This window comes from Haliotis cracherodii, unplaced genomic scaffold, assembly GCF_022045235.1.
Source record: "Haliotis cracherodii isolate W230 unplaced genomic scaffold, xgHalCrac1.p SCAF_13, whole genome shotgun sequence".
In the NCBI taxonomy this organism is placed as follows: Eukaryota; Metazoa; Mollusca; class Gastropoda; order Lepetellida; family Haliotidae; genus Haliotis; species Haliotis cracherodii.
Genome location: NW_027266268.1, coordinates 28,915,825 through 28,933,445, shown reverse-complemented (window position 1 = coordinate 28,933,445; position 17,621 = coordinate 28,915,825). Strand labels below are relative to the sequence as shown.

Here is a 17,621-nt window from a genome sequence, read left to right as displayed (position 1 = left end):
TCGAAAACGAAGTTTGTTGGTCCAAAGTGATAGTAGGACAAGGCAAACACAATTTAGATCAGCAAGACATCGAACCTGTATAATATTATTGGTTCAATATACGGCCCCTCCTCACTGGGCTTTGATGTAGATAAACAAGACTTCGAGCAGGTAGAGTATTCATATTTCAATGTACAGATTCATAATTTAATAATCCAGCGTACTGAATTCACGGTAGTCATTATTTAAGTGGACAGTGATTGAAGAAGTTGTTCCTCAAGTAGTACTGGTGAAGCTTACATGGCCGAACAGTGGTCTTCGAAGCTGCTTGGACCACCGTTGGCAACGTTGTGGTAGATCTTGTTGTTGGTGGTGTAGGTATAGCGTGATGGGTGGCTACAGTAGAGGAATGCAACATGTTTTGAAACTGACAGTACATTACTGATATTATGTCAAATATATCTGGATCCAGCTCGAACAACATTTGTATGAAAGTTTGGTTTACATTATCTGGACTTCACCTGTATTCATTACCAACGCTCATTTGTTTCCAAAGGATGTAAAGTTAATTATGTTAAGATCTTACCTGGCAGCTGGAGAGACTGGCTTACACATTCTCCAGTCTCACAACAGAATGTACATTTGTCATGGACAAACTGAATACATGAAGAGGTCACGTGTTCCTGACAGTGCTGCAATGTTAGAGCATTCTATTGAAGCCAATGAATACAAATGAACTTGACATGGTACATACACTCTTTTAGGTAAGTTCGATTTCTTTTTTGAGTCGTACTAAACTACTTTAAAAGATGGTACTTGCTGTTCCTCTGCAGGTTTGGAATTACGGGCCTTAAAAAAATACTGGATACCTCAGAGTCAGTATACTGTGTCTGAGTTGGTTCTCAATGTGAGGGGCGGTCGGGTAGCCTAGTGGTTAAAGCGTTCGCTCGTCACGCCGAAGACCCGCGTTCGATTCCCGACATGGGTACAATGTGTGAAGCCCATTTCTGGTGTCCCCCGCCGTGATATTGCTGGAATATTGCTAAAATCGGCGTAAAACCAAACTCGCTCACTCGCTCTCAATGTGAAAATGCGACATGGGATTGGTACAAGCAACAACTCGATAATATCGGTGGTGTAAGAGACACATATCAAAATGAGATCTATTATACGTTGTTATATCAGCAGCTCTGTAAACTCACTTCGAGTTTTAAGTTACTATAATCCCCAACACGAGCCTGTAACCAACATCATCTATTGTGTTACACAAACAAAGTTAACTTATGCCTAGAAGAGTAACTTAAAATCTTATACTCACTCTTATTTCATTGACCTTTTCACACTTTCCTGTCACTTTGCTGTTGTGGTCTGTTTCCATCTTGCAAAACTAGAAGGAATTATATTTACAAATATTTCAGAACAGGGTGATTTAGCCAAATGATTATATCATGATGGAGATGTAACTAGTGTAACCGATGATGTGTGTACAAGCTCAGATGTTGTCAGTGTAACTGGAGATCTGTTCGCAACGAGGTAGGAAGGTTTACTTAAAGTTTCATAAAATATGCACACAACGTTTGCGAGTAACAATGCTACAACTGCAATTATGTCATTTCCCTGTGTCTCGTTAAACGATCCATTTCCAACAGCAGACCCTCATGTGACCTCGCAATGACTCAATAATTGAACGGTAGGTGATACAAGTTTGACTTTTTGAGGCAGGTCATTTGATATGATATATCGTTCTTTCCATGATGCTTGATAGATACGCAGTGAGATTACATCATAAATGAGTTTTGTTCACATTTCGAAATCATGAAATTATCAAGAAACCTCTGGAGTCCTATTACTTCCTTCCCTCATTAGTCATGTGGGCGGTGTGGTAGCCTAATGCTTTAACTTTTCGCTCGTCACGCCGATGGTCCCGGTTCGATTTCCCACATGTGTACAATTTGTGAAGCCTATATCTTGTATTCCCTGCCGTGACATTACAGAAATAGAGCTAAATTCGATCATTTGCAATATACTTATATCAGCTATAGGAGTCTATAAATCATACCTCTCCAAAACCACAGTGCAAAATTTCACAAGAATAGTTAATGTTGTTGACGTCAAAGTAGTGGCAATTGTAACACTCCAAATATTCCGCTGAAATGCAAAAAAAAAACATGTATTGAGTAACATTTCGACATCTGTGAATAAAATCATCTCGTTTATTGAAATCTATTTCTTTTCAGATCCCATAATAATATTTCAATCTCAAAATAAATAGACACGTAAATTCAATCAACTTGCTTTATGGTGAAAATATAAACTGTGGACTTTGTTTTAATCGAAATCGATGTTTGTTGGTCCAAAGTGATAGTAGGACAAGGCAGACACAATTTAGATCAGCAAGACATCGGATGTTTATAGTATTACCAGTCATGGAGCTTTGATGTATATTAGCAAGACTTCGAGCCAGTAGAGTATAAATATTTCATAATATAAATTCATAATTCAATAATCGTACTGTCGCGTTCACGGTAGACATTATTTAAATATACAGAGATTGAAGAAGTTGTTCTTCAAGTAGTGAAGCTTACATGGCCGAACATTGGTCACCGAAGTTGCTTGGATCACAGTAGGCAACGTTGTGGTAGATGTTAGTGGTGTTGGTTTAGGGTGATGGATGGCTACAGGAAAGGAAGGCAGCGTGTTTAGAAACTGACAGTAAATTACTGACATCATGTTATAATTCTGGTAAACTATAGTTGTCAAAATGATGAAAAACGTTATTCTCAGTGGGAGTGTGCATACCTCATTATCTATATAAGGTCACGATGTGGATTAAATACTACTTAGGTGACTTTATAGCTCACTCTCATTGGCAATCATATGAATATGCATGTTAACAGTTTGAAGCAAGAACTGATTTAACCATGCCATTTTAGAGAAACATCTATGTAAAAACATAGTAATTAGGTTTCGTCTGTCTGGATGGTGTAAACCCTAATCATTTGGCAAGGGACTGCAGCTTTCATTCACATTCTGAGTTTCAAGACAAAAATGAAGAAAAACGGATGAAATGTCAACCCACAGGGACACTTCACTGAAGTTAGTCTACTTTTCAGTTGACGTAATGTTATCCGTATGTGACGTAAATAAACAATGAATGACGTTATATCTTGCTTTTCTCAAAGCACTGTGACGTCATATCGCTTTAAATGGCAAATCAGCATTTGGAATCGCTGACATGCACATTTGCCAATATCAGTAAGTTCTTACTCTTTACACCCTTATGGACAATGGAAAACATGTAAACGATTAATACATAAAGTTTATACATACACAAAAACTTTTTTTAAAACAATCACGTTGATAAATTAGACAAAACAATGGAATTTGAAGAAATACTTAGAAGCAACAAAAACCATGGAAGATAATAAAAGCCCGGGTGTTGATCCTTCCATGTTGAGTTCTTTAAATTCGTTCAGAAAGATTTCGAAATTTGGGTCTACAGATTTATCACAGAAGCTGTAAATAATAAAATGATTAACCGCAGCAATGAGTAGGTGTGTAAACACATTTATCCTTACACCAAACAAAGACAAGAACACTTTGAAGAATTGGCGGCCAACTCCGCTACTCCGCTAACTTTATAAAGTACTAAGCTTTTTGTTTTGTTTGTTGTTTAACGCCGCACTCAGCAATAGTCCAGCTATATGACGGCGGTCTGTAAATTAATCCAGTGGTTGACATCATGAGTATACATCCACATGAACTTTGATGCAACAAAAGATATTTGAATTGGTTGCATATCAGGAAATAATATAATACTGTGTCAGGGTTTCCACAGGAATTTATCAATAAATAGAACTTTTTTTTAATTTGAGGGGAATGACAAAACAATAAATGTTATATTTGGGATAACACTTTCTCAGGTTCTCTTACTTTAGGTGTTGAGTCCCGTCCGGGATTCGAACCCACAATGCCAGAGGGAAGCACCTAATCGCCAGCACACAAAGTCAGCGATCTAACCCGCTCAGCCAACGAGGTTTCCCAAAACATTGAAAGTCTGACAACTGGTAGTCTAGATCACGTACTTTGTCTACCCCTCTGACACGTGTAAATTGGCACGGCTCCCATGGCCGAAAGCTATGAATACACAATGCCATTTAGAAAGTGGTCAAATGTAACTGATGTTATATTTGGGATAATACTTTCTAAGTAAAGTACAGATTCTCGTACATTTTAGGTTAAAATTGTTTTATCATAAAGATACCTTCTTAGATTGTAACACAATGTTGCATAAAACCCCTATTCTATGGCGGCAAATGACAAATAATACATTTAGCATACAATAGTTATGACACAGGAATAAACAATAACTTTTTTAACATAATGAGGACTCTTAAATGTTCAAGACATTTGCACTATGATAAACTGATGGTAACTCATGACCTCCAAGCAAAACGTATATATGCAAAGCCGAAAGCTTATTATTCCTTTGTTTGTTCACGTCGCTATATAAGTGCAATAATCTTGGACGCGACGATAAACCCAATTCACCTCACCTCACCTTTATTTGTTTGTACAACTTTCAAGTGTTTAAGTGATGCACCCATTCATCTCTTAAGTTAGTCTATCTAATTTATTAATTCATTAATATATGACCCGTGAAGATCCGGGGTAGAATAGGTCTTTAGCAACCCATGCTTGCCCTAAAAGGCGACTATGCTTGTCGTAAGAGACGACTAACGGGATCGGGTGGTCAGGCTCGCTGACTTGGTTGATGCATGTCATCGATTCCAGTTGCGTGGATCGATGTTCATGATGTCAATCACTGGATTGTCTGGTCCTGACTCGATTATGTCGTCATATAGCAGGAATATTGTTGGGTGCGGCGTTAAACAACAAACCAACAAACCAAATCATATATATATATATATATATATATATATATATATATATATATATATATATATATATATATATATATATATATATAATCTAAATATTTAAATGTATATAATTGCAACAGCGTTCAGTGTCATTGTATCCGTCACCATTCAAATGCATTACGTCCTCAGATATGTATATAAGAACGAAAACGAAGAACGAAAAAAAGGATAAACTATGGATATTATGACATCACATTCAGCAACCATGTCCTTCCGACGTCTATCGCTTAGCGGATGGATTTACTTCAGAAAAACTGAGGGATTTCCCTTTATTCCTTACCAACGCTGTTGTGTTTCGACATGATGTAAACATAATGATGTTTAAGATCTTACCTGGCACCTGGAGAGAATTGCTTACACATTCTCCAGTCGAACAGCAGAATGTGCATTTATCATGGTAAAACGGAATGCATGAAGAGGTCACATGTTCTTGACAGTGCTGCAATGTTAATTCATACTATTATGGCCAGTGAGTGCAAATAAACTTGACATAGTATAGACACTCTTTTAGGTAAATTCGATTCCTTGGTTGAGTCATTCCAAAATTCTTTTAAAAATAGTGCTTGCTGTTACCCTGCCCGGTGCTCGGCATTAAGGGGCTAAAACAAATAGTAGTGCGTCTGAGTTGGTTCTAAGTGTGAAACTGGTATCTCAGTGGGCTTACACTAAAACCCGGATTAGAACAAGCAGCAAAAAGAAAGGTATCGATGGTGTAAAAGACACATATAAAAATGTAACATGAAAATATTTCATGCATGGACAAAGATGGGGAGGTGCTAAACATGTTTCCAATTTCAAACGATGTGGTGTTGTTGCCTGATAGAGATACATCTGAAGGTCAATGAACAGAACTATCCAATTCCAATCCAATCCAATCCAACCAATCCAATCCTCAATCCAATCCTCAATCCAATCTTCAATCCAATCAATCCAATCCAGCCCAGCCCAGCCCAGCCCAGCCCAGTCCAACCCAAACCATATCAGATGAGATCGTATCAGGTATAAGTTGTTATGTCAGTGGCTCTGTTACCTCACTTTGAGTTAAAAGTTCTTACATTCCCGAACACGATCCTGTAGCCAGCATCATCTGTTGTGTTACACAAACAAAGTTAACTTACGCCTAGAAGAGTAACTTAAATTCTTATACTCACACTCATTTCATTGATCTTTTCACACGTTCCTGTCACTTTGTTGTTGTGGTCTGTTTCCATCTTGCAAAACTAGAAGTAATTATATTTACAGAACAGGGTGAATTAGCCAATTGATTATATCATGATACAGATGTTGCCAGTCTAACTGAAGATGTGTACAAGCTCAGATGTTGCCAGTCTAACTGAAGATGTGTACAAGCTCAGATGTTGCCAGTCTAACTGAAGATGTGTACAAGCTCAGATGTTGCCAGTCTAACTGAAGATGTGTACAAGCTCAGATGTTGCCAGTCTAACTGAAGATGTGTACAAGCTCAGATGTTGCCAGTCTAACTGAAGATGTGTACAAGCTCAGATGTTGCCAGTCTAACTGAAGATGTGTACAAGCTCAGATGTTGCCAGTCTAACTGAAGATGTGTACAAGCTCAGATGTTGCCAGTCTAACTGAAGATGTGTACAAGCTCAGATGTTGCCAGTCTAACTGAAGATGTGTACAAGCTCAGATGTTGCCAGTCTAACTGAAGATGTGTACAAGCTCAGATGTTGCCAGTCTAACTGAAGATGTGTACAAGCTCAGATGTTGCCAGTCTAACTGAAGATGTGTACAAGCTCAGATGTTGCCAGTCTAACTGAAGATGTGTACAAGCTCAGATGTTGCCAGTCTAACTGAAGATGTGTACAAGCTCAGATGTTGCCAGTCTAACTGAAGATGTGTACAAGCTCAGATGTTGCCAGTCTAACTGAAGATGTGTACAAGCTCAGATGTTGCCAGTCTAACTGAAGATGTGTACAAGCTCAGATGTTGCCAGTCTAACTGAAGGTGTGTACAAGCTCAGATGTTGCCAGTCTAACTGAAGATGTGTACAAGCTCAGATGTTGCCAGTCTAACTGAAGATGTGTACAAGCTCAGATGTTGCCAGTCTAACTGAAGATGTGTACAAGCTCAGATGTTGCCAGTCTAACTGAAGATGTGTACAAGCTCAGATGTTGCCAGTCTAACTGAAGATGTGTACAAGCTCAGATGTTGCCAGTCTAACTGAAGATGTGTACAAGCTCAGATGTTGCCAGTCTAACTGAAGATGTGTACAAGCTCAGATGTTGCCAGTCTAACTGAAGATGTGTACAAGCTCAGATGTTGCCAGTCTAACTGAAGATGTGTACAAGCTCAGATGTTGCCAGTCTAACTGAAGATGTGTACAAGTTCAGATGTTGCCAGTCTAACTGAAGATGTGTACAAGCTCAGATGTTGCCAGTCTAACTGAAGATGTGTACAAGCTCAGATGTTGCCAGTCTAACTGAAGATGTGTACAAGCTCAGATGTTGCCAGTCTAACTGAAGATGTGTACAAGCTCAGATGTTGCCAGTCTAACTGAAGATGTGTACAAGCTCAGATGTTGCCAGTCTAACTGAAGATGTGTACAAGCTCAGATGTTGCCAGTCTAACTGAAGATGTGTACAAGCTCAGATGTTGCCAGTCTAACTGAAGATGTGTACAAGCTCAGATGTTGCCAGTCTAACTGAAGATGTGTACAAGCTCAGATGTTGCCAGTCTAACTGAAGATGTGTACAAGCTCAGATGTTGCCAGTCTAACTGAAGATGTGTACAAGCTCAGATGTTGCCAGTCTAACTGAAGATGTGTACAAGCTCAGATGTTGCCAGTCTAACTGAAGATGTGTACAAGCTCAGATGTTGCCAGTCTAACTGAAGATGTGTACAAGCTCAGATGTTGCCAGTCTAACTGAAGATGTGTACAAGCTCAGATGTTGCCAGTCTAACTGAAGATGTGTACAAGCTCAGATGTTGCCAGTCTAACTGAAGATGTGTACAAGCTCAGATGTTGCCAGTCTAACTGAAGATGTGTACAAGCTCAGATGTTGCCAGTCTAACTGAAGATGTGTACAAGCTCAGATGTTGCCAGTCTAACTGAAGATGTGTACAAGCTCAGATGTTGCCAGTCTAACTGAAGATGTGTACAAGCTCAGATGTTGCCAGTCTAACTGAAGATGTGTACAAGCTCAGATGTTGCCAGTCTAACTGAAGATGTGTACAAGCTCAGATGTTGCCAGTCTAACTGAAGATGTGTACAAGCTCAGATGTTGCCAGTCTAACTGAAGATGTGTACAAGCTCAGATGTTGCCAGTCTAACTGAAGATGTGTACAAGCTCAGATGTTGCCAGTCTAACTGAAGATGTGTACAAGCTCAGATGTTGCCAGTCTAACTGAAGATGTGTACAAGTTCAGATGTTGCCAGTCTAACTGAAGATGTGTACAAGTTCAGATGTTGCCAGTCTAACTGAAGATGTGTACAAGCTCAGATGTTGCCAGTTCATGTGTGGCTGTTTTCAGGCCGGTCATTCGATAATTTATCGTTTTTTCCCATGATGCTTGAGGGATTCTCAGTGAGATTTCATCATTCATAAGTTTTATTCGTTTTATTCGAAATCGTAAATTATGAAGAAACCACTGGAGTCCTATTACTTCCGTCCCCCAATGGCCATGTGGATTGTGAGGAGGCCTAATGCTTTAACATTTCGCTCGTCCCGCCGAAGGACCGGGTTCGATTGCCCACATATGTACAATTTGTGAAGCTTCTCTCTGGAGCTTTCCATCGTGATAAAATCACACTCACAATCATTAGCAATGCAACTAAAGGAATCGATATATCATACTTCTCCATCACCACAGTGCAAAACTTCACAAGAATGGCCAATGCTGTTAACATCATAATGATGGCAATTGTAACACGCCAGAGATTCCGCTGAAATGAAAAGAAAAATGTTTAATGCCACTTTGACATCTATACAAGCGGGAAAAAAGTTCCTGTGCATCACCGACTGTCATGGGAAATAATATTATTAACTAAACGTAAACAAATTACGATTTCGCAACAGACCAATAACTGGTGTCCATGAAACAGGAATTCATTACGAGTGTCAACACATGTCCTTTCTTAACGTCAACGTCACCTCAGGCTTGAAGTGGGGCGGGGTCAATTGTCAGTTCACAAGTCAGTATCAGGTATGACCACCATTAGCAGTGATACAAGCTTAACAACTGCGCCTGATGGACAACACAAGATGGTTGAGGAAGGCCTGCTGTCTGTCAAAGGTCAACGGTTGCTTTTGGAGTTTAGCGTTTCGTGTCATTCCACACATATACAATGGGCGTAAACGTCTTGGTTAATCGGCGTTTCTTAGAACTTGACGGATGACAAAGTTGTGAAAGGTTTATGGATAACAACTTCTTTATTATACCGTAATAGCGACGTTTCCGGTAATACATAAAGTACCACAGTCATTGTCGTTATGTCAGATACCATAGAAAGTCCATGTGTGAAGGATTCTGTATGTGTCGCATGTCAAAGCTGGAACACACAATTCCAGAGATAAACGTTAGTTTTAACGTCTAATTAGGATGCCAAGCACTAACTTGGTTGCTGGAATGTCTTGTGCACCTCTTCATCTGTATCACAGCAGAAAGTGCACTTGTTCTCATGAAACGGAATACATGAAGGTGTCGCATGGCAGTGCTGCAATGTTAATGTAATTAACCATGGTGTTACGTGTTAGAGACTGGAGGAGACGAGGATGTGACTTGGTAGAGACTGGGGGAGGCGAGGATATGACGTGGTAGAGACTGGAGGAGCCGAGGATATGACGTGGTAAAGACTGGAGGAGACGAGGATATGACGTGGTATAGGCTGAAGGAGACGAGGATATGACGTGGTAGAGACTGGAGGAGACGAGGATATGACGTGGTAGAGACTGGAGGAGACGAGGATATTACGTGGTAGGGACTAGAGGAGACGAGGATATGACGTGGTAGAGACTGGAGGAGACAAGGATATGACGTGGTAGAGACTGGAGGAGACGAGGATATGACGTGGTAGGGACTAGAGGAGACGAGGATATGACGTGGTAGAGACTGGAGGAGACAAGGATATGACGTGGTAGAGACTGGGGGAGACAAGGATATGACGTGGTAGAGACTGGAGGAGACAAGGATATGACGTGGTAGGGACTAGAGGAGACAAGGATATGACGTGGTAGAGACTGGGGGAGACAAGGATATGACGTGGTAGAGACTGAAGGAGACGGGTATATGACGTGGTAGAGACTGGAGGAGACGGGTATATGACATGGTAGAGACTGGGGGATACGGGTATATGACGTGGTAGAGACTGGGGGAGACGGGTATATGACGTGGTAGAGACTGGAGGAGACAAGGATATGACGTGGTAGGGACTAGAGGAGACGAGGATATGACGTGGTAGAGACTTGGGGAGACAAGGATATGACGTGGTAGAGACTGGGGGACACAAGGATATGACGTGGTAGAGACTGGAGAAGACGAGAACATGACGTGGTAGAGGCTGGAGGAAACGGGTATATGACGTGGTAGAGACAGGAGGAAAAGAGGAAGGACATGGTAGAGACTGGAGGAGACGAGGATATGACGTGGTAGAGACTGGAGGAGACGAGGATATGACATGGTAGAGACTTGAGGAGACGAGGATATTACGTGGTAGAGTCTGGAGGGGAAGAGGAGGGTACATGACATTTTAAACAATGGAGAAGAGGTCCTGAAGTTGTAAACAATGGACGAGAAGTCATGACATGGTAGAGAATGGAAGAGGACATGGCGTGAGAGAGGACATGGTACACAGAGGCGGCAAAGATGACAAGACATGTCACGGAATGGCGCACAGTCATGACAATATACATAACGAAGGAGAAGAGGACATGAGGTGGTACAGAGGAGAGGGTACGGATGGAGGAGAAGAGAACATAACATGAGGATGAATAAAGTCGTGACATGACATGGTACGGAATGGAAGAGGCACAAGACATGCTACAGACATTTCTTCAGGTATTTCATATTCCGCCATTGGCCATGGAAAACAACATAAGTAAGAAATTAAGTTTTATAATAACATCTTAATGATTTTATTGTTTAACTTATTTTCTGTGAATGAAGAAGTTGGAATTATGCATGGCAAAGTAGCATCGCCTAACGTCAGAAAGAGTAGCTCCGTATGTCATTTGGAACTCACTGCAAGTTGATGAATATCTTCACAATGTCCATGTACTTTGGTGCTGTGATCTGTTTCCATTTTGCAAAACTGAAATAGATGAATTTCATTGACAAATACACTACTGCTTACAACTTCAACGACAACGAATTTCCAGCGATACGATAAATAATCCCATGTTAATTCCGATGATTGATAATCCTTAATCCATTAATTCAATTAATTCAGGATTATTTTGTTTAAGGCCGCACTCAGCAATATTCCAGCTACATGATCCCGGACCAGACAATCCAGTGATTGAAATCATAAATATCGATCCACGAAATCGGGATACGATGACATGTTATCAACACAGTCAGCAAGTCTGACCAACCGAATAATATAATAAAGTACAGTTTGGCTCAAAAAGTACTTGTACTTATTCCTCAGAATTTTAGGGAAACATAATCCAACCTAATACAGAAATCCGGAAGACAATAAATAAATCCAACCAAAATACTTTAATATCGCCACTATTAACAAATAACCAAAAAATATTGCAAATTATTTGAAATACTTTATACTCGTTCGTACAGAAACATGTAAAACGGAAAGATTTAAATCCTCCAGGTCAATGAGATATCAAGGTGTTTTGTATAATCGGCCATGAAAAGGTGTCATGTATAAAAGGTCAAAGCAAGAGAATAACAAGTTGAAAAAGAATGGTATATGAGTGGAACAGTTTTCCCAAAACGAGTATCTGCAGTTCCATTTCCTGAGCATCGCCAGTTCTGTAAATCAGTAGAAACACACATAAATATAATACTCCCTGTAATTGTCCACACTTCATCAATCAGATGTAGCACATGGATAGTTTTCTGTACTGAAACGTCTTGCAGTGATAGCAGAGTCAATATGACGTCAACAATTATATGCTGTGACGTCATTTCTATTGTGGTCATAAATCACGTCACGATGGTATTTGCATAATGTTAAAAATTATGGGGAGCAGGTGAAACTATTATTACACACATATTTTTAATCACCTCGCTCATTAACAATATAAATAATTACACGAGCATGTGTGTCATACAGATAATACGATACGACTGTCAGAATTCTTGTATTTCCCCCGACCCGTGAAGATCCGGTTAGGGAAAAGGTCTTCAGTAACCCATTCTTGTCGTAAAAGGCGACCAACGGGATCGGGTGGTCAGGCTCGCTGACTTAGTAAATGCATGTCATCGTATCCAACATGCGTAGATTGATGCTCATGATGTCAACCACTGGATTGTCTGGTCCAGACTCGATTATTCACAGACCGCCGTCATATAGCTAGAATATTGTGTGTCGTTAAACAACAAACAAAGAAACAATATTGTATTTCCCGAGCGAGAACGAGGGAAATACACGAATTATTATCACCAGTTTCATAAAAACAGCATCCCTCACGTATATGTGTTTATTCATGATACTGAGAGGCCATAGGCCTATAGTACATGTTACATAGTAATGGGTGTATATACATTTATAAGGTAACACAGTTGGAGCTTCTTAGCTTCATAGCATGCAATATGTACATTCACAGCTTTTTCGTTTTTACTACATTCTTACTTGACATTAATGAAACATATTTCTGTAGACTTGGAAAACGTATATAATATTTATCAATGAACTGTTTTCTGAGTTCAGCATACAACGGACAAAGTAGTCAGAAATGGTATTCATTTTCTAGTGTTTAAATCACAAAACTGACAACTTCTGTGTTCTCTCACGACCCCCATATATCTTCCCGTCTCGATAAAGAGTTCGTGTGAACCACCTCTGAATCTTGCAAGTGCAAATCGAAATCTTTTTAATCTAATACGTATTGCTCTCCACGGAAGCTGTTTTTAAAGAGTGAATAACTTGATAGTTTCTCTGATACTGATAAGGAAAAATGCCAATTTTGAATGTACATATCTTTCAGTGTCTGAGTGAAAGCATCTTTGAAATGATCTAGTATATACGTATCCTGTTCTGTCCATATATTATCATACCCACATGAATAAAGTTTATGCTTAACCAAAGATGCCCAGTTAGTCTGTCCTTGCTGATCATAGAGTACTAACACATTATAACAATGCTTTGGATATCTTTTTGCAGGCATTTTAACTAATTTAATCCAGTAATTTATCGTCTTTAACTTAGTTAATGGGTATCGCCCACATTCTCCATAGATGATTAGATTAGACGTACCAGGTTTCACTTCAAGGACTATTTTGCATGCATATAAATGTATTTTGTCTATAACATCAGTCATGTCTTATCCCCAAACCTCTGTTCCATATAACACAATTGGGCTTATTTTTGTATCGAAAATCTTAAAGAATGTATTATAGGATATATTTCCAAGAACTTTCATATGTTGAAGAATTCCAATTAGGATCTTCCTAGCTTGTACAGCAGCTCGGTTAGCATACATCTTCCATGACAATCTATTTGTAAAATATACACCTAAGTACTTATAGGACGATACAACATCTAATGAATGTCCTTGATAAAACTATTTCTCCCTTCTGGCAAGTGTACCACCATTTTTAAAAATAATAACGTTTGTCTTATTCTTGTTGACAGATAAATTCCTTTCTTTGCAATAACATTCCAGCTGATTAATTTGCTTTTGTAGTCCGGGTATTGTGCTTGAAAACATTACTATATCATCGGCAAACAAAAGAAAAAATAATTTTATAGTTTCCGGGTGAAGTAGGATGTCATCAGAACAGTTCTGCTGAATTTGTTGAGCTAATTCATTGATAAAGAAGGAGAACAAAAACGAACGTAAAATGCACCCTTGCTTAACGCCAATTTTGCTTTCAAATGTGTCAGACACAGTACCGTTATTTCGCAAACAAACCTTCACATTCTGATAGACACAGCACATTAACTTTCCAGTTTTAATGCTGAGACCATGTGCTTTGAAACGTGACCATAATTTATATCTGCAAACAGAATAAAAAACTTTAGAGAAATCTACCAAAAAAAATGCGTATAATTTACCACCCTTTACCACCCAATAAAAGTGGTATTAAAAGCTTGAAGGACATATGGAATAAGTGTATTGAGGTGAATGGGGATAATATTGAAAAATAAAAGTGCAAAAGATATTCTGCGACTTGGTCATATATTAAAGTTGCAAAACTTATTGAACGCCCCTCGTACGTTAGGTCACTAGCAACCCCGAATCCCATCTCTCTCAGTATACTAGTACCTCTCATGCTGACCCCTTGCATCATGCCCATCCAATGAGTCATTTTCACTATGAGTGGGCGTGGTTTGTTATCTTCCCTTATAGATAGTCTATGTGCACGTTCAACATCTCTTGACACTAGCTGGGGAAGTTGGTTTTCTTTATTTCTATCTCTGTTAATAATATCCCCTGCATGCATCATAGGACTCACTATCTCCTTCAGGAACATCATAAAGAATTAAATTGTTTCTTCTACTATGTCGTTCTTGACTTTCAACTCTTTCCTCCAAACTGTAAACAGCATCGCCATAAACATCAATAGCATCTATTCTATCGGAAACAGCATCAATATCAAGCCTTAAGATTGCCTGTTCTTCTTTATTGCTGTTCACCTTGTCTCGAAGTTCACGAACATCGTTCTTGATTGTCTGGATTTCACCTTTAACAGATTCAATATTTTGAGTTAATCTAGCTTCCGATTCCTTTATCTGTTCAATTATTGCACACTTTAGCTTACCAAAGCTATTTCCTTCAGGTCCAGGATTAAGTTCAATATCTCCGGAGAGATAGATAAGTGTCACAATAGACTGTCGCCTAAATTCGAGGGTATTGTTCAGATTTCGGTATGTAAACAATGTCGATTGTTTGTGAACATGTTTACAAATCTCACCTTCTGAGCACAACGATGATGATGGTATGAACAATGGGTAGGTAATGCCGATTACATCGTTGATGCTGTAGTAGATCCCAAATACTAGCTCGTGAGAAGTAGTGTTGTACACAACATCAGACGGGAGGCCAATTCGGTTCTTGTTGTCCACTCCGCCGTCGAGGTGTAGGAGAGAACTGTCTCTACTTGTCGGTGTCCTCTAGGAGTTACAAATGTACCGATTCATGACCTCCATGCTTCTATGGATATTTTGTAACGTGAACGAAGCATCCCTCACATGCGAGTGTGATAATTGATTTTTTAGCCATTCCTTCGTAATCCCTTTGAACTCCACTGATAACGACCGCCGCCTTTAAGAACTGCAATTGTTGAATGACGTCAACAATCTTCAGCTATGACGTCGGTTCTAATGAGATGACATTTCGATCTTACGTCATAATAAACGTCAAAAGTACCATCCGGATGACGTTTGTTTGTTTGTTGTTTAACAATATCCCAGGTATATGACGTCTGTCTGTAAATAATCGAGTCCGGACCAGACAATCCAGTGATTGGCATCATGAGCATCGATCCACGCAATTGGGATCGATGACATGCATCAACCAAGTCAGCGGGCCTGACCACCCGATTCCGTTAGTCGCCTTTTACGACAAGCAAAGTCGCCTTTCACAGCAGGCCTGGGTTCCTGAAGATCTATTCTAACCCGGATCTTCACGGGCCCATCCGGATGAGGTAAACGATACACTAGTGCACGTGAAGTGATAAATGCACTATTGCGCATACGTTTTTATATGAACTTAGTTAATACTAAAGCTATGGGTTATAAAAGAGAAAAACTGACCTCTCCGTTGTTACATTTCAAAATCTGACAAGAATGGTGAACGTTGTTAACATCATAATGATTACAATTGTAGCAGTCGAGGGAGGCCGCTGAAAAAAGAAAGGAAAAAACATCATGTTACTGAATTTTTCCCGTAAATATTGTGCTTCCTGATGATCTGTTTCTTTGAGGACTTAATGTCTGCTTGGATTTTGAAAAAAAAAAATCACGGGAAATGACCAAGAGAAGTTTAACAAAGGCATCCCCATGGGAAACAACTGTGCTCCCCTTCCTGGAGACATGTTTCTTTATGCATATTAATTTCTGCTCGGATTGGCAAGAGTCATCACTTAAGCTTCGTGTGTAATGGTCATCCAATATCGTTCATTAATGGTCAAAAGCCAATTAACCTTCACTGATTTACCTAGCTGAACTAGAAATAAAAGAGCCCGCCTCATCTGTTTCATATTTAGATCGATGCATAGAAATTCAGAGTCACAAAACTATCCCCACAAGACTGTATGACAGGATGACTTCAACTTTCCCTTTATGTCGAGCAATATTTTGGCAACTCCAGCCTTTCGTGTCTACATTTCAAAAGGTTTTAGGTACAATCGAGCATGCTATCAAGACAGCTGTATCCCAGCTAGATCAGTCACATCAACTTCCTATTGATTGCGGCGAGCTACAACTCGGGAACAATCGGATTTAAATGTGATGGTAACTCCACCTTCGGTCACTCTTTGATGCCTACTGTATCTAGAGAATCTCGGGGGAAATTTAGAGTACGCGTCAGATAATGGTGACGTATTAGTATAACTCGGCCACATCCGTTGTGAGTTATTCCGGGTATTTACAAAGCTTATGGTAAGAAGGACTAAACGGATGGCGAGTTCGAACCCTGACGGCGTTGCCGTACCCATAATATCAATCACTGGTTTATGAAGCCAGACTCGCTCACTTACATATATTGGACCCGTGAAGATCTGTGGTATAATAGGTCCTCAGCAACCCATACTAGTAGGAATAGGCGACTATGCTTGTCGTAAAAGGCGACTAACGGGATCGGGTGGTCAGGCTTGCTGACTTGTTTGATGCATGTCATCGATCCCATATTGCGTGGATCGATGCTCATGGTATTAATCACTGGATCGTCTGGTCCAGACTCGATATATTTACAGGTCGCCGTCATATAGCTGCGTGCGGCGTTAACCAACCAACCAACCAATTGCGCAGAGCGATGCTTATGATGTCAATCACTGGATTGTCTGGTCCAGACTCGATTATTCACAGACCGCCGTCATATAGCGGGAATATTGCTGAAGGCGGCGTTAAACAACAAAACTTACATGTATGTACAATAATATTACTATTATTATGCAATAAACAGACAAAAATATTCTTCCTCAATTCAAGGAATAAGGAAATGTTCAGATACAGTTTTGGAAACACGTACCTGTTGAAAGTCCTAAGCTGAACAACACCAACGCTATCATCTTGACAGCACACAATAACTGACGTGACTAGACGCTGTTTGTAGGTCATGGCTGTGTTTCCTAGATTAGTGTCCGTGTTCCAGTTCCATACATGCACGTCAATATGATATACTGAACAACAAAAGTTCCTGTGACATTGAATAAGATTTAATGCGAAGTTATGTTTTTAAAACCAAATCTGAACCAATTTCGGTTTGAAACAGGAAAAACCTCCTGTAAGTGTTCAAATGGTTTAATTTGCCATACTAACTTCCGAAAATGCGTGATTTCATAAAAAAAAAACCATGAACATGCCAAAATGTCAATTTACAAATCCATAGCGTG

At 39.6% G+C, this 17,621-nt stretch overlaps 1 protein-coding gene across 1 annotated transcript in view; it reads right to left on the bottom strand.

Annotated features, from left to right (window-relative positions):
* LOC139458598 (uncharacterized) overlaps window positions 1–17,297 on the bottom strand; it is a 36,306-nt gene extending 19,009 nt beyond the window's left edge. The window contains exons 1-12 of the mRNA XM_071240025.1: window positions 17,258–17,297; window positions 15,823–15,911; window positions 11,125–11,193; window positions 9,501–9,600; window positions 8,741–8,829; window positions 6,074–6,142; window positions 5,256–5,361; window positions 2,565–2,654; window positions 2,039–2,127; window positions 1,298–1,366; window positions 566–671; window positions 280–375 (exon numbers count right to left, since the gene is read on the bottom strand). Coding sequence (XP_071096126.1) covers window positions 280–375; window positions 566–671; window positions 1,298–1,366; window positions 2,039–2,127; window positions 2,565–2,654; window positions 5,256–5,361; window positions 6,074–6,142; window positions 8,741–8,829; window positions 9,501–9,600; window positions 11,125–11,193; window positions 15,823–15,911; window positions 17,258–17,297 — 1,012 coding nt within the window. The remainder of the gene's footprint in view (window positions 1–279; window positions 376–565; window positions 672–1,297; window positions 1,367–2,038; window positions 2,128–2,564; window positions 2,655–5,255; window positions 5,362–6,073; window positions 6,143–8,740; window positions 8,830–9,500; window positions 9,601–11,124; window positions 11,194–15,822; window positions 15,912–17,257) is intronic.
* Window positions 17,298–17,621: the final 324 nt, after the last annotated feature.